At 43.0% G+C, this 21,383-nt stretch overlaps 1 protein-coding gene across 1 annotated transcript in view; it reads left to right on the top strand.

Annotated features, from left to right (window-relative positions):
• The window catches only part of CHRNA7 (cholinergic receptor nicotinic alpha 7 subunit), a 583,962-nt gene that overhangs the window by 524,124 nt on the left and 38,455 nt on the right, over positions 1-21,383 (top strand). The window contains exon 8 of the mRNA XM_086959023.1: positions 11,436-11,522. Within this exon, the coding sequence (XP_086815149.1) occupies positions 11,436-11,522 (87 nt within the window). The remainder of the gene's footprint in view (positions 1-11,435; positions 11,523-21,383) is intronic.

The raw sequence follows: 21,383 nt of genomic DNA, 5'->3' as shown, positions 1-21,383 counted from the left end.
AAAAAAATAGCTTTGGCCTTTGGATCCTTGAGGAACCACCTGGGCAGGCTTAGGGGATCATGGTGTTTCTACCATGCCCCCTTTTTGTGTTCTACACGTTTGTTTTTCTGCTTTCTTGTGCCTCGGTCTACCGATCACAAGATGACTGCCAATACTTCCTGGTTTGAAGTGTTGAAAGCCAATGTGCATTGAGCTCGTGCTCGGAACGTTTTAGAACTCAAAAAGGGGGCAGGGTAGAAGCACCCTGACCCCAAGGGTTTTTTTGGGGGGAAATCATGGGGTGCACGTACGGTACACGTACCCTGCAATTTTTGAAAAAAAATACATCTTTTTTTTTTTGACTTGGGGGTCCCTGTGGGACCCCCTGAGCAGGCCTAGGGGGTCAGGGTGCTTCTACCCTGCCCCCTTTTTGAGTTCTACATGTTTGATTTTCTGCTTTCTTGTGCCTCAGTCTACCTAGGCACAAGATGGCTGCCATCAATTTCTGTTTTGGAGTGTTGACAGCATGCAGCTCGTGCCAGGGAAGTTGCACGCATGGTGCGCGCACGGTGCACGCTTATAGATATATATATTTTTTTCTCTTTTGATTTTCTCAGGAACTACTGGAGGGATTAATACCATTTAAGCAAAAGGGTGATCTGCGTATCAGACTCTACCATTTTGCCAAATTTGTTGTAATTCCGTTCAGCGGTTCGGGCTATAGCCGTGTCTAAACGTCCTATGGAAATTAACATGGGGAAAACACGTTTTGGGCCCCCCCTTTTTTCTCGGGCCCGCTTTACGAATCTACCAGAGACTTTCAGGGAAGAAGCGGAGCAGAACAGGCCATCTTCTTTGAGAAATTTGCGAAGATTCAACAACTGGCGCCAAAGTTATTCCCAATAGAATGTTGCGGATTTCCTATGGAAACTTGGTCCTAACTATATATTCCTACTGGCGACCGCCAGTAAGTAATATACACACATATATACATACACAGTCACAGCTACCCCCGTGACACACGCACTCATGTACGATCACTCACTAGCACTGCTATATTACACAACCATGTAGGTGTGTAAACACAAACAAACAAACAAACACACATGGGCACTCACTCAAATGCAATAACACACACACACAGTTGAACACAGGTACACATCTGCAAACTCAAAAACATGATTTGATGGATACCCTTTTCCTCAATGACAAGGCACAGAATAAACAGTGTGGAATCCCTTGCCTCCTACTGAGTGTTATGACACGGTGACAAACAGGACCACAAACAGACGCTAATAACAGCTTATGCTCACTGTAACTTCCTGCAATACTTCAAGAACCCTGCAACCTTTTCAGTAAGTAGAGACCTGTTGTATTGTGTGATGTAATACAGGGATAAGAACGTGCCCAAGTGGCTTAGCGCCTTCCCAACTCATCACACCAAAGTCTTTTTAATTTCTCACCCAGACGCCCCTCCCTGAAATGCTCTGTTCTGCAGGATTCCAAAGGGCTCTCAGCTGCCACCCATAGCACAGCTATCAATAGTGGGACATGAATGGTGGCAATAGGGACACACTGCAAGAGGGACACACTGCATCACAGCTGTGCCTCTTGTACTATCCTACCAATAAAAGAGGGGTTGGGGGTATTTTACTTGCTTGCATTAGTGACCTTGCTGTGCCAGTGAGTGAATCTGTACCATGTCATTCACAACAACTATGTATTGTGTAACCTTGATTGACACCAATGGTGTCTGGAGCTATATGTGCACTTCACGGATCCAGAATCAATATTCTAATGCTGGTCAAAGGAGAGCAAGTCAAAGGAACACGAAACAGTCACCAAAATTTACTATTTGGGTTAGTTGAAGTTCTGTTCAAAGGATAAAAACAGAACCCCCTCCACAGGCAAACAGTTTTAGGATGGATGGAAAATTAAGCTTAAGCCATTTCTTCATGTCTTGAAAAGTTTTGCGCAGTAGAAATTGGGTGCATACTCTCCTTTTGAGGACTGTGATTAGCAGAGAAGGGGACTATTATGCTCTAAGTATGATGTAAAGCTGCTGTACAGTCTGATATATTTAGCTTATTATGTGACATTCTATACTCGGTCAAAGTCCTGCTGCCAGACAACGAGCAGGCTGCAAGTAATCACTGAAAAAAACACTACGATGTGGCTGTGTTATAATTACGTTTTTTTATTTTCTTCGTGCTGTAAAGCAGTCTCACTGCTGTACAAAATGGCTAAAACATTGAAAAGCTAAAACCTCCCATTGGTGAGTTCTATTGGATTTGCCATTGCTTGTTATTTGTGTCAGTAGATACCCTAATTGTGACAGGTATGACCGGACACAGATGCTCACTGTTGAATAGGCCTCAAGCCGCATCTCACTGATGAGGTCCAAATAGGGAAAAACGGGAAGGTGGAGCCAAAAAAGATGGCCGCAAAGATGTGTTTCTTGTGAGCTCCCTCAGCCCACCAAGCTATCTTGCCTAATACTTCCCTGGCACCACCTGTGGCCCTCATTGAGTCACTAACGCCAATAACAAATGCTGGAATAACCAGTAGCCTCTAGCAGAGCACAAATTGTCCCTGGAGTGGGACACGCCCCTTTTGAGGCCTGAGCCATGCACATGGCCACTGTGCCTTTGTTCCATAAGTGATAGCCGGAGACATTCTCTGAATCCCTGGACGGCATAGCGGAGGCCCAGGCTGGACTGTAGCCCTGAGGCTGAGGTCATTTGAAGAAGGCTTTGAGAAGGTACACTCACGCATGGTGGAGCATGGTGTGAATGTGCGGCCTACTGCTGCTCCTCCTGGGCTGAAGGGTAGGCCTGGGCTTGCAGCACGCCTCAGGCCTCCTACACTATGGTGAGTGAGATCCACAGAAAGCCTGGGCAGCAATGTGGGTCGGGCCTGTTTGGGCCCCAAACTGAAAGAGTCCATTTCGATTGCAGGAGTGGGGGGCAGTTGGGTCATGCCCACCTGCCCCATCTTTTTAAACTTAGCGTGAAAACTTCAGATCCATTAGTGGGCTTCTTGGAGGCTGCTATCAGGGCGCGCTACAGCAGGGAGGCTTCATGAGTTTGCAACAGTGGACTCCGCTGGTGCCCATGGGTGCTCTTTTTGGGGATGGTGGCCTCTGGAGGGGCCCTGGAGTAGAGAGCATGTTACACTGAGCCTTAGTGGGCCACCTCTGGTTCCGGAGTCTGGGGTTGCACTTAACAGATACACAGAGGTAAGAACTTTGGGGGCCTTGATTCCTGGACTATAGGAATGATTATTGCAAATTGGGGGGGGGGGTGCACCCTTGAAATGTGTTTCTGGCGCCTTTGCCCTAGGCACCCGTGTAGTTGCTGTCGCTGGGACCCCCATTGCAGCATTTCTCATAGCTGCTGGGGTGGCGCAACTGGGGGGGAAGCGACAGAGCCTTTCTGCTTGTGGATAGACTGTGTAGGCCTGGTGCTCCTCTGGACTTCATTATGGAGAAAGAAAAGCCTGGAAAGATGATACAGTCCAATAACATGGATAATTATACAAACCCAGTGCCCCCGGGAGTGACAGCAGAACACCAAACTGAGAGAGATCCACCTACTGCTCAGGGTGCCCCAATGATTGTAGACATTATGGCTGCAATTACAAGCTCTAAAAAGGAAATATTTCTCAAAACGAATACTGTGGACATCGGGGTGTTCCTGCTCGGAGCCGGTTTTAGAAACATGTACGAAAGCATGATGGTGGCTGAAGGACATGTTACCACACTGCTACAGGAGGTGGAGGGCTACGGAAGATTGTTCCAGACGTCTGTGCCACCACCACTGGCATGGAAGCCAACATTGAGGATGCTGAAGGGTGGTCTAGAAAAAATAATTTGCACTTTGTCGGCTTTCCGGAGCAAGAAGAATTGTTTTTGGAAGAGTGGAAAACTACGGTCTTGAAAGAGTGCACCATGCGTTGGGGCCTGAGCCCACACCAAGGGAACCACCATGTTCCCTCATCATCAGGCTTTCCAGTTACAGAGACCATGATTCCACACTACAACATATAAGGGGACATGGCACACCTAGGCACAAGAGGCAGAACATTGGTATATTTCCCCATTATATCCAAAAGGTGTAGGATTTCCACAAAAGTTTTGTGTTGACTAAACAGTGTCTGCCAGAACTTGATCTTAGAAAAGGGCTGATGTTTGCAGCATGGCTCAGGGTGTAATACAATGGAAAAGTTCACTTTTTTATGAGTCCCTGGAGTTGGCCAATGACTGGCTAGACTCGCTGTGGGCAGTCAAGTGGAATACCCCTTCTGATCGGGGGCACAACGCCCCGGCAGCTCCTTGATGATGCACAAGATCATGGCAGAATTTAGCTGAGTCGTGGTCCATTTTGAGTCCCAACACACAGGATGGATAGTGGTCCACCCTCATAGCACTCTTAAGGACTCCAACTGTGTGCTGGACACTGGTGAATCCTTCCGCCAATATCGAGGGGATAGAGACAGCTTTAGTGACAGTACAGGTGCGGGGACTTGGAAACATTGCTTCACTTGGTGATGTTGGCTCTGACTCAGGGTGTGGTTTGTCCTGGGTCCTGCAAGTTCTGCTGATTACTGTTTGATCAAGGCTACATGAAACTAAAGGCCTGAATGATGATCTGAACTGCTGCGGTCAGTGACGAGAGAACTGTGATGTATGCTTCTGGTTCTGCTGCAAAATGTGGGTTGGTTTTTAGCGGGGCTGCGCTTCCTCCACTGGGGGAGCGGGTTGTTGTTGTACTTTGATCTCCTTGTCTTGTTGCTCAGCCTGTATGAATGTGTATTGGAATGTTAGAATGTTGATGTGAGAGCAGAATTTTAGTGTGACTGGTTGCGAGAGAATAGACAGTTGGAGACTGAGGGCTGAGCAGCTAAGAACCTGCTCAACCTGCTCCTGGTGGGGCCTTGAATTATACTTGAATATACCATCTTCCACCTAGCTTAAATAAACCTCTACATGAAACTTACCTCATGAATACTCCTGGAGTTCCTACCATTCATCTTTGTAACAGTTGTCATTAATGACTTTTTGTTCACTTATGTACAATATGCTCCTGAAATGGGAAAATGCTTGTGTTATGTTTTAAACATGAGTCTACTCTTTTTTTTGGCGGTCAGCAGATTCTCCGAGTAGTAGACAGGAGGGATAGAGGGTTACGGCCCGTGGGCGCAGCTCGAGTACATTTAGCTTTGCCACACTGGTGTGATGCTGGACTCTCAATGGAATGCAATGTAGAGGTTGAGGCTTAGGTCTCCATGGGAGGGAGGAGGGTATACTAGGCTTATGTTGTTTGAAAGCACTGCCTAGGGGAGGGGCGGCATGTTTTTGGTTCTTGGTTATGTGGTTTCGTAGTAAGTGTATCTGTGACATTACCATGCAATATTAGAGGAGTCACTGGGTAGGAAAGAGGATGTTTTTATCTATACCAATAAATAATTGGATTAGAGTGGGGAATTTGTAACCTGGAACATGAGAGGATATGGACAGCCAGTTAAGAGGAGGAGAGTGTGTATGTATTTGAAGCAGTATGGGACTTCAATTGCCCTCCTCCAAGAAATGCACTGTTGGGGAGACCGCGTGAAGTAACTACATAAGTGATGGAGAGACCAGGTATTTGCTATCTCCTATTCTAGTTTTTCAAGAGGGGTGCTGGTGTGGGTTGCTCCCGGCAGCCTCAGGAGTAGTAATAGACCAAGATGGTCACTAGGTTGTAGTGTGTGGTATGTTGTATTCCAGGTCTCTTTGCATTATAAATATTTTCGCCCCAAATACAGAAGATTTAGATTTCTATGGAGCAATAATCAGGGCAGCAGCTGACCATCTAGGCCCAGAAGTGATTGGGCTGGGGACCTCAACAGGGGCTTAGCCTTCGAGATGTATGGAGGGAGCGCAATCCACTGCAACATTATTCTCCCTGTTACACCCCAGCAACTGGGACATACAGTAGGCTTGACTATTGTTTAAGAACAGGGCACCTAGTGCATGATATTGTTGGCATATCTTATCTGGCGCACTGTATATCAGATCGCTCCCCACTGTTCCCTTGTAGGGCTAATAGGAGTGTTCCGAGTGTCCCACTGGAGGATGAAGGCTGAAGCTCTTACTGACCTCATATTTGTGCTGTTTTTGCGACATTAGACCACTGCTTTAACGAAAACTGAGAAGGTATTGGTGCTCCAGCCACAGAGTGGGATGCTATGAAGGTGGCAACTTACCCATATGTTTGATGTACATGAAATGAAGCCGAAGCTGCTGGAGGAAGAGATGACAGTGCCCCCTCAAAAGTTGAGGGAATAGAAACATGGGAGAGGCTTGATAAAGTTGAGCATACTACATAGACACAGTGCCTCTATGCCGAAGGTGATAGGGGCAGCAGAATGTTGGCCATGTTGCTCTGCACTAAAATTCTGAAGTCACCAATGGTTGGGAGGTGACAGCTGAACAAGGAATAACTGATATTTTTTAGGAACATTTACAGAAGGTGTATGCACAACAGCGCACTGCCTCTATATGTAGCGTAACAGGATAATATGAAATATATCGATGGTTAGCTTGACGGAGGAAGACAAACACAATTAAATGCGCCATTTTCTAAAGAAGAAATTGTGTCCGCAATTTGTGCATTCCAAACCTCTAAAGCCCCTGGAGCAGGTGATCTAGCAGCCGAGTTCTATAAGAAGAAAGCTAACTTCCCGGTAAAGCGGTGGCTGGTGGTGTATCAAGAAGCACTACAGAGGGGATACTGCCTGATTCTATGAAAGTGGCGATCATAGTTATGATACCAAAACCTGACGGAGATATTGAAGAGGTCCCCACCTATCGCCCCCTTATCCAGGCTGAACATAGATGCTAAGATACTCAGCAAACTACTGGCCACAAAGTTACTTAGCCACATGCGAGCATTGGTGCAGATATATCCCTTACAGAAACACTTTGTCCTATTTAAGACGGCTAGCACTGGTTCTATACGCACCTGCTTTATGGGAGGAGCCTTGCAATCTGGCTCGACACGATATTGAGCAAGCCTTTGACTCACTATCCTGGGAATACCTAAGGCAGGTATTACGCAAGTTTGGGGTGGAGGAGATATATCTTAAATGAGTGCACTTGCTTTATAGGGAACAAGTGGCAAGGGTTAAAGTTGGTAAAACAGTGTCCCACAATTTCACCTTCGAAGGGGGACTAGACAGGGGTCCCCAGTATCTCCATTATGTTTGCGATGGCGGTTAAACCCCTGGTGAGTGACTTGTGCTCTGTGATGGGCGGCTGGGGAGTGACTGGAAGGGACCACTGAATTGGTCTCTCTCTACTCAGACGCCTTCATATAGTTAAGGCAGCCAAAGTAGTCTGTCCCCATTTTATTGGTGGCATTGGGGGAGTTCTGGAAGCTTACTTGGCTCCATGGTAGTCCCTCCAGATCGAAGCTGTTTCCATTGAGTGTCCTGGGAAAGGGCCATAGAAGTCAGCTCCCTCATTTACCTCTTCCATGGGAGAACATGAGCACGCAATATTTAGGTATACAAATTGCACAACAGGTGGAGATGTTTATATCTCTGAATATAGGGAGAGTTTTTGATGATCTTCGACTCGTAGTAACATTTTGGTACATGCTTCGCTAGTCCTTAATGGCCAGGGTGGCATTAAGGAAATAGTGGTCCTGCTCCATTGCCTGTATGTATGCCAGGGTGCATTATTTGATATTCCCAGAGAGTACTTTTTGGAACTCAACAAGCTTATAGTTGAATTACTGTGAGCATTTAGGAGGAAATAACTGTGTATGTCGACCCTAAAATCGCCTTAGAACCGAGGGGGCTGGAACTACCTGTTATCTTGTGGCCCTGCTACAACATGAAGTGCATTGGTTTGACGAAGGGGACAACTGGAAAAAACGCACTCCTCTTCTGGAGTTCCGAATGGTGGGAGCGAGAGTCCCCAAGACTGCTGCTTATGACATTAGTTAGCCCTGTAGGGCATGTGAATTGACTGTGAAGCGAATGATTTGGCGTGCCTCTTATGCACCAGATATCGCCATATGGTCCCTGGAGCCCCTCCTCTAAACAATAATGATGATGGTGATGGATAAAAGAGGAGCAGGGGGTGTACTGCACTATGAGATCTGTCCCCAGATAATAGATGAATAATACTACAGGATGCTACAGGATGCTACAGGATGCAGTGGAAAAATTTCAGCTGGGTCGAGTGTAATTCTTGCAGTTCTTTAAGACGGTGGCCTCTGCTCACTGCATATTGCCCTCGTTTCCTGAGGCTCCTCGCAAGTCTTATTCACTTGTCATGTTGTTGAATGCGGTAGGAGGCAGGTGAATAATCTCCTTCCAATATAGGGTGCTACAAGAGGTTGTTCCCAATAGAATATTACCGGTGCAGGATAAATGGCAGGACATGTTGGGAGAAGAAATAAGAGAAAATGAGTGGAAAACACTGCATGTTGAAGTGCAAAAAACACTGCCAATGCGAGATTTAAATTGATCCAGTACAATGTCATTCACCAAGTATATTTGACCCAGCTATATTGCTTGTAATATACCCGGAAAAGGACCTCTGCTTGTCCCAGATGCTCCACGGAACAGGCATATCTTCTTTAAATGCTATGGGGATGCCGGGCATCAGGCATGTACTGGCAGACAGTGATAAACTGACTGAATCCTGCCACAGATTGGGTAGTCCCGAGGGTTCCTCAATAATGTCTTTTGGGTCTACTCCCTGTCTGTAAAAAATTGCCTGATTCAGAAATTCCTGGTATTGGGGTTAGTCTTGTCAAAAATATGAGTTGCTTTTTATTGGCTTTCCCTGTGTCCCCCCAAGGAGTAAGTGTGGGTGAGAGGTGTGGCTGAGTGGGCTGTGACTGAGGAGGGGTGTGTGCGCAAATGTAGGAGGGATACAAAGCTGGAAGATGACCTGTTGGCATGGGATTCAGTGCTGGCTGACTTACTTTACCCACCCGATACTAGATAACACTAGATTAGTGCTATTTGTTTTCTGATGCTATAATGTGCTAGACATTTGGATATTATGATAACTGGATTAAGTGGGTGTGTTGGGAGCCCAAAAGACCTATGATGTATACAGAAGGCATGATCATCTCGGGGAAGGTATACACTTGACCTTTCAACTGTTTCTCGGTGACATGTTATTACTCCAAAAAGTATATCAGGTGCAGATGGGTAGAGTGCAGTGGATTAGGTGAGGGGGATTATGTGCATTGTTATTAACATGCATGTTTACCACAGATTGTGTATGTTTCTGTGCAAATAAAGATTAGACAAAAAAGGATAGCAAAACATGTATTGTGTTGCTTGTACTTCCTCTTGGAGAGGATCTAGCCTAGCAATTTGGGCTACTCTTCTTATTAGAGAAAGACAAGACTGGTTTGCCTATGGTTTGTCTCTGTCTACAATAGCAAAGTGTACGAAGAATGATGAACTGAAATGCCACCTCAAATAATTGGCTTTAGTGTGATGGGTATACCAAGACATGAGTATGGTGATCCCTGCCATGGAAATCAAGCTTCCAATGAGACCTAATTTGGCAAATACATTTCTGAGGTTGCTGATTTTAAAGTCTGGAGAAGACTTGGCCTGGTAGTATGGACATGGCTCTTTGGGTAAAGGCAGGACCAAGACTGATTTGAGTGTGGTGGTGTCTTTCTAGAGCAGACTTCTTCAGCGAGCAGCTACTGAGTCACTGCTAGTTCTCCATCTATCTGTAAGTAGCTCACCTGTGTGTAGCCTAGCCTTTTGTCCATTTAATATAGTTAAACCCAATTTTTGATTGTGTATTCGAGATGAAAATGTGCGTATTTTCAAAACTCATAAGCTGAGTTTTGGAGAAAAATGGCTAAATGTCCAAAAACATTTGAGTGACAAATCATTTGGCATTGTGGAGGCATTACTAAACATTAGTACCTTAGTAGCAGGGACATTGAAGCCATGGCTGATTTGTTTTGCCCATATACTGGAATTCCTAATTGACAAAGCCGTTTTACATTACTGCTGGCAAACCCCTCCTAATGCACTGAGATGATCACAGTTAGTAATCTTGCACAGGGTGGCCACTATTGTAAACCTGTTTGATATGGTCACTATTACAGCACTAATAATAAAAACAGCGTGGGATGATTTTGTTTGAATATAAGTTGCTTTTAATACAAAAAGACTGGATCCCCCTGTTCGAGCGAGATACAGTCAGCCATCAAAGATGGGCTGAAAAGTGGCCCAGTGATTGGCAGCCGATGAGTTTAATTCAAGAATTCCTTCCATTACTTTGTTGGTTTGTTGCCATACCCAACCACTTCCATCAGTAGGGCCTGCACTGGTATTTTACTCTGCTGTTTGATCTTACAATATGCAATAGCAGGACTCATCATCAGAGCCTATCTCACCTTTGCAACCTTTGCAATGCTGAATATAACTGTGATAGATCACAGGCATGACATCTGCGGTTTCACCCTCAAATGTTGCAGCTCATTTATGTTACAAAAGATGAAGCTTATGAATACTGCAGTTTTGTATAAAAGATATGTCTGTCTTCCTTAGCAGTGCTTTCCTATGAATGGATGTAGAAGGATGATAAATCAACAACTATCCATGATCCATGGATAACAATGGACAGCTTAGGCAAAACACAACCTGTCTTATTTCTGTGACGTTCTTGATGTATCAACACAATGATCATTTGGAGATTCCTGCGCTTATCAAGAACAACTCAATACCACCATGATTAACAGATAAAAGTAAAAGGTGTCCAACCAGCCAGAACACAAAACATACATTTAAAAACAACACAATCTTATATGCCATGTTATTGTTCCCTTGTGGTTTCATTTTTCTTAATTAGATTTCAAACTTAAACAAGACATGGCTTTAAGTTCAACAGTGTGTGGTTTGTATTATGTGCAAAGACAGCACCTCCTCTTATTATTTAGATGAAAAAGGTCCCTTTCTACAATTAGCATGGGCCTTAACTCCACCCATACACATTTCTTTTATCAGTGACTCACTGTAGATATTTTATTCACAGTGGCTGAGGAAAGAATGTGTGCTGCCCTGCAGCAGGAACAAAGGCGACTTATATTAAAGAGCACCAGTTCACAGTTTGACTTGGATGAGTGTGTTTCTCATGATTATTTGATTTGAATGTTTTCCTCGCGTGTGGGTTAGAAAATTGACACATTTCTGATTTTCTTTCATCTTTTTCAAAATGATGATCGAAAAATAGAACATCACAATTGTGCCACAAAGCAGACAACTCTGTAATTAGATCACAGGTGCTCATGAAAAGAAAGTGAACTGGTTGATATTTAAGGCGGGGACCATTTTTTCCAAATCCTGTTGTACATCTTTAGATGCATAGATTGATTTGCTTTGTCAGTAAGTCAGACCTTACCCTTTTTTCTTTTTGATTTCAGGAATAACTGTACTTTTGTCCCTAACTGTCTTTATGCTGCTTGTAGCAGAAATTATGCCAGCAACATCTGATTCAGTGCCATTGATAGGTAAGATCTCCTGTTTGCAATTATTAACTCTGTAAGTATAATATAGAGATTAAGGAAGTCTTCTTCATTGTAGCATGAGCCTCGGCATCATTGGATGATGTGAATAATAGAGCATTGCAAGTTTTGTGGTCCATATTTTTCAACATTTATTTAACTTTGGTTCCAGAATGTATAACTGAACCTTTGAAATAATTGATACAAATTTGAGAACAAATGTAACATCTTCTGAGGATAGTATGTATAATCACTTTTTAATAAAAGTTAATATTGTTTTCTTCCAATGAAAAGTCAAATTTAATCACATTAAATTAGTAGAAAAACTCAACTTTTCCTAAGGGGGTAGTTATTTTCATACGAGAAAGAACTTGTTTATAAAATGCAAATATTGATCCTCGTGTTCTCGTTAACTCGTCAGGCTCAGTGAATATGCATTTAATTATGAGATTTGACTAAACGGTATCTTGATTGGTCTGCATATTTCAGTATGTAAACATCACCTCAGTGGGATCAATTTAATATCAAATGTAGAAGTGATTTTAATCAGTTAATACAAGATCCCTTCATCTACATGAATGATAACTGATGACTAATGAAGATGTTTATTGTTCATGAAATGGCATTAACTTCCACAGCATTATTATAAGACCTACTGAGCACATTTGTACATGTGGGTATTTGATGTCTAAAGCCTTTTTTTAAAACTAAATTGGAATATCATTTTAACAGTAGCTATTTTTTTCTATTGATGAGAGCTTCACATTTATTTTTGGGAATCGTACTGCATTTCACTTTTGTAGCTTGCGCATAGGCTTGGATACTTTTTTGATCAGATCGTGCATAATTCCCTATTGTTGTGTTTTGCTTAATTTTTGTTTTTATCCAAGATTTGAAATATAGATCATCCCTACTTTAATCCTTAGGAAATTAGGAATACTATCACTTCATGTTGACATAGAAAAGCAGAACTTAAGCAAAATAAAATGAATTCATTAGTAAACAGAAAAAATCAGAGAAAGTGTTACCACTCAGGACTCTTCAATACCATGTCACTCCGCACCAGCAATGCCTTCAAACTACACTGCAGCAAAATTAAAATCCTTGTCCACCTAAATTATAGATGAGTTCCTAAATCCAAGAAGCACTCCACTGTGCAATGGCTTGTGTCCCTTTGCTCAGTGGAGAGCTTTCTTGATGCCTGACTAGATTGAAGAGGATGTTTTTTTCGAGTCTTTCCTCTTCTTGAGCCAAACCCTCAAGTAATGTAATTTGTTGTCCATGGCTCTCAATTTGATTAAGAGTTGTATTTTGGCACAAATGACAGATAATTTGTTTCTTTGCACTTTCACCACTCACTTTCGCCACGCAGATATGTTTTGCAAAAAGGGGTAGCCAGACTGAACTAGGATGACTATGTCTTGGCAAGAAGGCTGATGTGAAGGCTTTAGGGTTCTTTGAGGCGATTCTGGTCCAAAGGATTAGGTTCTTGTATACATAAAAAGTCCTGTGTTCTTTCTGTCTTCCCCTGACACACATCAGGAAAGACCACCTGAATTAGGAGGAGAGGGGTGGCTTAGCATGGGGGCTGGAAAGATGGTGACACTGTTGATTTTGAACTTTATGATCAGTGTTATCAATGTGGTTAATGTGCCACGTCAGGCCTTCAGTCCCTCAACTGCATTTGGGGGCAATGTCAGAATGTGCTGCAATTAATTTGGCCTTCAGATTAAACTTGCATGAGGACATTCAAACTTCAATAACTTTTTAAAGTGTTTTAAATAAAGATATTCATATACACTTTGTAAAGAAGGTAAATTGCTTGGATGACGTTTGAAAGTGGATATTAAACCAATATAACACAACACTGGGTGCTGAGGGAACTTTGTGGGAATCTTAAATCTATGACAAACTTCCAAAACTGCTTGGCATATCGTACCTGTTAACTAATTTTATTACAAGTCATTAATGTATCAATAGTAAATACTACAGGCTTAATTCACAAAATGTATTTTGAAATATGTAAATTAGTACAACAATACTACTATTTATTTTCTTAAAAATGTACTTTGGAAACCTATAGGTGGAGATCTGCTCTCTGTCTCTTCTATATTTTCAGTAAGGAGATTTCGGCGATAGTGGTTGAGAACCCCCCATACATAGGCATATATTTAAATATAAATGTATAAATGTGGGAAAACCAAGGGAGAGCGAGGATAATGAAGAATAAATACTACTACAAAATGGGTGGAGTAAATTAAGGAATGGTTTTGGTAGGAGCATGTTAATAGAAAACACACACCTACAAAAGAGTAACAATGTTGCAATTCACAAAATACACTTTTGAATGTACTTTTTTGAAAAAAAATAGTAATAATACATTTACTTTAATAAAAAGAAAGCTGTAAATTATTTTGAAACTATAAAAAGCATTTAAAAGAATTAATTACACATCTTTTAACAAACTACTACAAATTAAACACAAATAAAAATGTTTGTGTTGGTGAGTATTTTTATTTTGAAATTGTTATTTAAATAATGTTATAATTTAGTATACATTTAATTTGAGGAGCTAATGTGTGGTAACTTTTATTTGAACTTACAACTTATTTTTTATCATTTTACATTATTATCTATTCATATTTTTGCTTTAAAATATGTTAACTTTGTTATTTATTTAACTTAATTCAATTTCCGGATTCTTTCTTATAGGGAGATCTCGACCTCGATGGTGGAGATCTCCACCTGCAGGTACAAAGTTACTAATAGTAATATTATATTAATACATTCTGTTGTGGGAGGAACCACCCTCTCATTAGAGGGGGCCTAGACATGTAAATCTACACCTAGGTGTAAACCTTCACTTCGAAAGTTGAATTGCAGAAAAGTGGAAGGTTAAAATGTAGGTGTAGGAGTATATCTACTTCTGAACAGACCTACATATTTAAGTTTACTTTTCTGAATCAGGCCCTTTCATTGCAATCCAAAATTAGTATTGACCAAAATATCCAGCAATGTTATTTTGGAATTATGATAGAATGCCAGTTTCTGCAGATGATTCTGCAGATGATTCTGAAACAGTTGCCTACAATCGTTGATTTAAGGGGCTTGCATTCAGATGATGTCCTAAAAGTAGCTGGCATGCTTTCTCTCTTTAGTTCCTAAATGTTTCTGAAAGATCCAGCATTCTTTTCAGCTGTTGATAAGACATAGAATACCTCTTACTATGGTGTAAGGTTAGGTGTGAAGTAGAACTGGAAGATACGCAGTGTTTTCTGGCACATCTCAACTGAAAAGGGCAAGCCACATGTTGCTCCTATTATTCAGTGGGGCAATTTTCCCTCATACACCACTCACCTTTGCTTTGCCATCAGCCATCCATCATTGAAAACAACTAAACAATGTTACCCTTTGTCAGGAATAAACACTTCTCTTTGTTAAGCATAGTTATAAAAAAGGCATTACGTTGTATTCAAAATCACATGTAAGCATTATTTTAATCTGTCCTAAATCTAAAATTGAGGAAAGATTATTAGCTGGAAAGTTGCAGCCATCAAAGATTTCATACTTGGATGCAGACAGGGGCACATATACTAAATACTAATACTTTGCGCAGTAATTGGCACTCGTAAGACTACAGTGAGCAGAGTCCAGGAGAAATAGCGAGGGACATATGGAGTAATACAGAATGTTTTTGAGCATATACTCCTCCTTGATTAGCTTGTGTTTTGGCAGTCAACAAAAATCCCATTTCCTTTTTGTGAAAGGCTATTTTGTATTCTTTTTATATTCTTTTTTTGATCAAACATATAGGTTACATCCTTTCCAGAATAATATTTGGGTTACATTGTTGATACTGCAACAGCCGACACATGTTTAGGACCTGGGCTTCTCAAGGCTGTAAAAGATATAATTTGGTAATATGAGCCAATGTAATTTAAGGAGCCAGATGTAGCACACCACCGAGTGCACAGTGTAAGACGTTCAGGAGTGAGGACAATAAGGATATTTTTAAGAAAGCAAAATACTTAAAAGTTCTAAAAAGATCCGGGAGCAAGTGACCAGGATGAATGTGAAAGAGGACCCTACTAAGCGACGATGTGAGAAAGACAGTGTAACAGGAGAGAAGATAAAACTACAATTAAAGACATTAACCCCTCCCCCTTGGGGCTAATTCCCCTGCTGTGCTGGGGGGAGGGAGGGCGCACGCAGTGCTGCAGTGCTCATGGCGAGCTCGGCTCATCATGCAGCACCGTGGCCCGGTGCTCATGATGAGCTGAGCTCGTCACGACCACGTCCATTCCAATGCAACGCCCAGCACAGCAGGGGATTTATCCCCGTGTGGGCACAGCGCAACGCTCATGACGAGCTCAGCTCGTAATGAGCACAGCGCGACCATGCCTCATGACGAGCTCATCATGAGCACGAAACGGGTCAAAGAGATTAAGGACGCATTTTTCAGTGCTGACAGGAGAGTATAAAGTATAGCAAATTTGACATTTAGCAGTTTCCGCATGCACACATGTAAGTATTAAGTGCATATGTTAGTACTGCTCTGGTAATCATGCATTATTGTTTGTGAAATATATTTTTAATCAACTTTAGATATATGAGGTATATGAAAAAACAGTAGTTTGATTGAGGTTGTGCTGTATCATTAGTATGTGCAAAAAATCTTTGCTGGTGAATTGGAGGTTCGCTATTGCACATTTTAGTTATACCTTCTTAGTATATTGGTAAGTCTGGGTTATTTCCTTTAAACATATTAAGTAATGTGTCAGTCTTCAAGCAAACATGATGATGTAGATATCTGAGAAAAAAGGAAGCAAGGAAAAGAGGGTAACGAAAATAGAAGAAGAACGACCATTCAGTTTTTGTATACTGAGCCGGGAAGAGCAATTATAAGTAAGTAATGAACAACCAATCAATATAAGGTTTGTTATCATGTACATAAGGACAGATAAGCATATGGGTTCTTGCATTTTTATGCAGTTATCACGCCTGACCAGGCAGGCAGAATAAAGAAATCCTTAGTGAATTAGCACTTATTTAGGGTGGAGCCTGACTTTCAAAAGTTATTCTTGATGGCTGTCAAACAATCAGGGCCGGCCGTAGGCATGTGCAAGCTGTGCACCTGCACAGGGCCACCAAATCCCAGGGGCCACCACATCAATATATATCCTTAATATAATAATCCTCTGAGGATGGATACATATTTGTGTGGGGGCCCCTGGCAGGGATTTGGTGGCCTCTGCTCTATACAACTTCCAAACACCATGACCCACCCCTCTTCACTGGCCTCTGCGCACCGGCCCACCCGGACCCCCTCCTCCGGGGCCCCCTACCTACGCTCCCTGCCCAGGGCCACCATGAATCTAGAGCCGCCCCTGAAACAATTTCAGACAGTATTGAAGAACAAGGAATGCTTCGAGTATCCTCCAAGGGTTCGAATATTCAGGCTCGAAATTATGAGCTCAGAACTGAGGATAGACTCAGGGTTGAGACGAAACGAAAAAAAATGTTTCTGCCAAATATGATGGCAAAGGCGAGGGCATCAACTTACTTCTATTTTATTTAGCAGGGGCAATCCCGGTTTAATGCTGTATTTCAAAACATTGTGACGGTCTCAGTGTTGCCAGATTTTGAGACCAATCCCAAGCCCAAAGTTGCTCAAGTATAAGCCCAAATAGAGCCCAACGCAGACCAGTTTCAGCCCAAAAACCAGCCCAAAGTAGTAAGTCTCAAATTATGCACAAATAGTCATCAGAAACAATTTTAAGGACAAATATAAATTCTATTCAATATACAGATAGCGGGAGGGAGTTACCTGGACCCCTGCCTTAATGCTACTCATTTTTAAGACGTGCAGGGGGAGGGAGGCAATTTCTTCCCATTAGCAAAGGCGCTGACCGACATCGGTACTCATAATTGTATCAGGCGCAACACCGAGTATTACATTACAGCCCCTTTTGAGTGACAGTCTCCAAAGACAGTGAAAGAGAGTGAGTTGGTCATGGATGGTGAGCCTTTATGCACAGAAATGAATGGAGAGTGATATGTTTTTTGGAGGACAAGAGGTGTGTTCTGGGAGGATGTTCCATTTGAAAGCTATTGCCAGCATTTTCCATATTTGAAGATGATGTTAAGCAGGATGCCAATTTCAAATCAATTGAGTGCTAAAATATTTATACTGAAGGACATCCCAAGCTTTTGAATACAATTGCTAGACTTGGAGTTAATTTCTACCCAGCCATTGCCTCAAATAAGACATTTTAACATGAAAGTCCTCAATATCGCTTACGGTCCTCCCCAGGAACTCTCAAAGTCACTTCTATCCCCTCAACCATTCAAAGTTTCTAAAAAAATACGGTGCCTATCAGGTAAAAGTGTAATGGGAATGCTATGCGTGGATACGGAAGGGAAGGTTTGGTAAAGGGAAGAGTCGTTGGACCCTATTTAGAAGTGGTTATATTTAAATTGGCGTATTCGCAATAAAGAACTGCTGTATGCTGTTTATGGCAATATATATTCATTTTCACCCCTTTATTTGCATTTGCAAAATAAAGATGTACCTTTTAACATATACATGGACGAGGGTGACATCAGGGGCAAGGTCCCTTGAGCGTTATTCCACAGTATATTCCCATACCAAATTCAACCGGCATCATCATATATGTTCAAAGGCCCAATGCACCTATTTTCTAGCCTACCTTACCTAAGCCCAAGGCAGCCTTGTGGCAGTGCACAAGGAAAAGCCCCCTCTTATCATTCCTGGACCTGCGCTAAAGAGCTATTCTCCTGCCAGGCAGGCAGGCACTGGCAGCCAGCCAGGCAGCCGCTTGGCCCAGGCCAGGGGCTAGGCCGGGCTAGCTAGGCCCTTTGAAAGCTGCGCTGCACCAGTAAAGTATAGCCGGGCTGCCGCAGGTCGTCACAGTCTAGGCCTGAGTCTGACTGGGAGCTGTGGCTAAGCTTAAAGGTTACTTTAATGAAGACCCACCTGAGGTCGAGGAGGTACCGTCCGGACTCTGGAGCAAATCTGCTGCACGGCCTTCTGCGATGTGTGCCGGCCGGGTGACTGCACAGAGCGCTGCGATCGCCGCCTGGCAGAGAGCTGCGAGCACCGCCGCCTGCTGACTGAGTCACACACAGTGGGTGACCAGTGGGCGGCAGTGACACATCCTCCTTGGTGGTCTAGGTGACCGTGATGCACCGAGCAGCCAGCGGGTCCAGTGACTGGAGTGTTGACGAGGGCAGAAGAGATGAGATTGATGACATGACCACCAACAGTTGAATCCACAGCACTAGTCCGTCCACTGCCCGAGGCCGAAATGGAGCGTGTCACTGTCACGTCGCCCCCAGCAGATATGGAACCGCGTGAGGGGGGGCTGGTCGAAAAATGATGCCCAGGGCCATCATTGGTAGCGCTTTCGCGTGCTACAAGATTGACGGCCCTGGGGACCCCCATCGGCCTGCACACCTTATAGGCTCGGTGTTGATCTCTGTGGTGCAGCGCTGCGCGCATGTGCAAAGCGGGCGCACTTGCACTTAAAATGTAAAAATGTAAATTGATACTTGTATAGCGCACTACTCACCTGCAAGGGTCTCAAGGCGCTTGTACGAATACCGCTGTGGAACCCATTCTGGCTTTCCCTGTGAGGCGTCCACTCCTGGGCACCCCCAAGGTGGAGGCCAGGCATCCTTAGCATTGTGGGGGCCGTTGTGGAGATTAAGCAAGCTATTGCCCAGAGTTGCAGAGTGGGACTCCATGATTGGAGTAGGCACCGAGGCGAGAATTATCACGTCCGTGGAATTTTTGAGCCCAAGACCCGCTGAGGCGGGGAATTGAACCCTAGTCCCGAGCTAGACCTCTGCATCAGGGTCTGCCACTCTAATCATTGAGCCACACTTCTCCACTTACACACTTATAATGTAACACAATTTCATGTGCGCTGTCACGTGTCGCTCGTGATGTATCCATGCATGATGCTGCTGGGCTGCTCTTAGACTATGTGGGCAGGGTCATGTGCGTACAGGCAGGCCCTCATCGGTCCTCCTCCAATGAGCACTTGATGTGTTAGCGCGTGCTGCGCGCTCATTTGCTATGGTCTCGTCGTGGTCGGCGCCGCCCACTGCAAGTAAATTGCGCTCACTTGCCTAAATACAGCCCAAAATGTAGCCCCCCGCCAGGTATGGGTTTTTTCCGCACAATTGGGAACAATGTCACCCAATATGGCAACACTGGATGGTCTAACGGAGTTGCGCTTAGGGGTCATCATTTAATAGGCAACGATCTGAGCTCAGTTAATTGAGATTTACCTAAAAGCTATATCGTCATCTTGGAATATGTGTTAATTCCTTGAGTTATATGGAGCTCATAATTATTATATAATTATTATTAAACATGTGCTGATCGAGCATATGTGATTAACTGAGTAAATCCTTAATTAGGAGGTCTCTACCGCATATATCATATTTACCGCCACTGCCGTTGATGGTGTTAGCAATGCCTTATACGCTCCATGATCATGCAAGATGGATTTCAGTGAGATTGGGCTCATAATTAGGCAGGCATTTTTGCAAGGGTCCTAGACAAGCCAGGAACTTTTATCTATGATTTTTGGTGCTCGAGGTAGACATAAATAGCCAATGTGCATTAGTATGTTTGCACATTGGCCTGTCGACTGCAAAAGAGTTAGCCTGCTTTGGGCGCCATCTTGATGGTACTAAATTGCTGATAATAGTGATTTCAGTTTATCATTAAAAAAGGAAAGTAAAATGCGATGACAATCCTATGTGCACTGAAACTATTTATTGCTGGAAATGATAATAAGCCAAAAGATAAGTAAAGTAATAATGGTCCATATAATACAAGGATATTTAACTCTGGGAGAGAAGCCAATGTCAATCAGTATTTCTGCACATTGGCATGACATCTGCATAAAAGTCGACGCATTTTGGGTGCCATCTTGATGGTACTAAATGGCGAGGGAAGAACATATTAGATTAGCATTAAAAACGGAAAATAGAATGTGATGACAATCTTGTGTACACTAAACCTATGTGTTGCCGGGGATGACAATAAGCCAAGAAATAAAGCAATAATTGTCCATATTATAATAGAATATTTAACCACTTCGCTGCTGATGACGAGCTAAGCTCGTCATCAGCCACGGTAGTCGTGTGCGGATGACGAGCTGAGCTCGTCATGTAACGCAGCTTTTCGTAAATTGCCGCACACAGCGGGAAAAGCCGCCGCAGCAATGCTGTTAACCTTGGGAGAGAGGCTTGAAACAGAGAACTCCTAGATTACAAAGATATTATCCAGGCGAGAAAAGAAAATGCACGGAAAGTCAAGATAGAACTTAGCCATGATAAGGAAAATACTATAAACATTACAATGGAAGTAAAAACAAGAGCATGAGATGCAAATGTCATGGACCTCTATCATATGCAGTCAGGTTTACATATTCGAATGCTGATCCACAGTAGTATATTGTCATTACAGTTTAAAGTAGTGACGCAGGCTGCAGATTAAATGTCTAGATTGCTCACAGGTTATTGTACAGTTGCAGACAAAATATCTTAGAGCCAACAATGCCACTCATTCTCTTTGTTCAGCCCGTTCGCAACAGTCTCAAAATGGATGATTAAAGCACTTTTCTGCTGGCGTAATCTAAGCTCAAGATTGCCTCCTCTTGTATGTTGCTTCAGCTTTTTTAGGGGCCCCGAAAGTAAAAGTACGATGATGTGGATGGTTAGTCTCAAAATGTTCGACTAATGGCGGCGTACATCTGTTTTATCGATATTTTGATAGTGTTCTTGAATCCGAATTTTAAGAGGACACATTGTGCTACCTATATAGTGTTT

The sequence above is a fragment of the Lissotriton vulgaris genome, chromosome 2_1 (genome assembly GCF_964263255.1).
Source record: "Lissotriton vulgaris chromosome 2_1, aLisVul1.2, whole genome shotgun sequence".
NCBI classification, from domain to species: domain Eukaryota; kingdom Metazoa; phylum Chordata; class Amphibia; order Caudata; family Salamandridae; genus Lissotriton; species Lissotriton vulgaris.
This window is presented reverse-complemented; position numbering and strand designations above follow the sequence as displayed.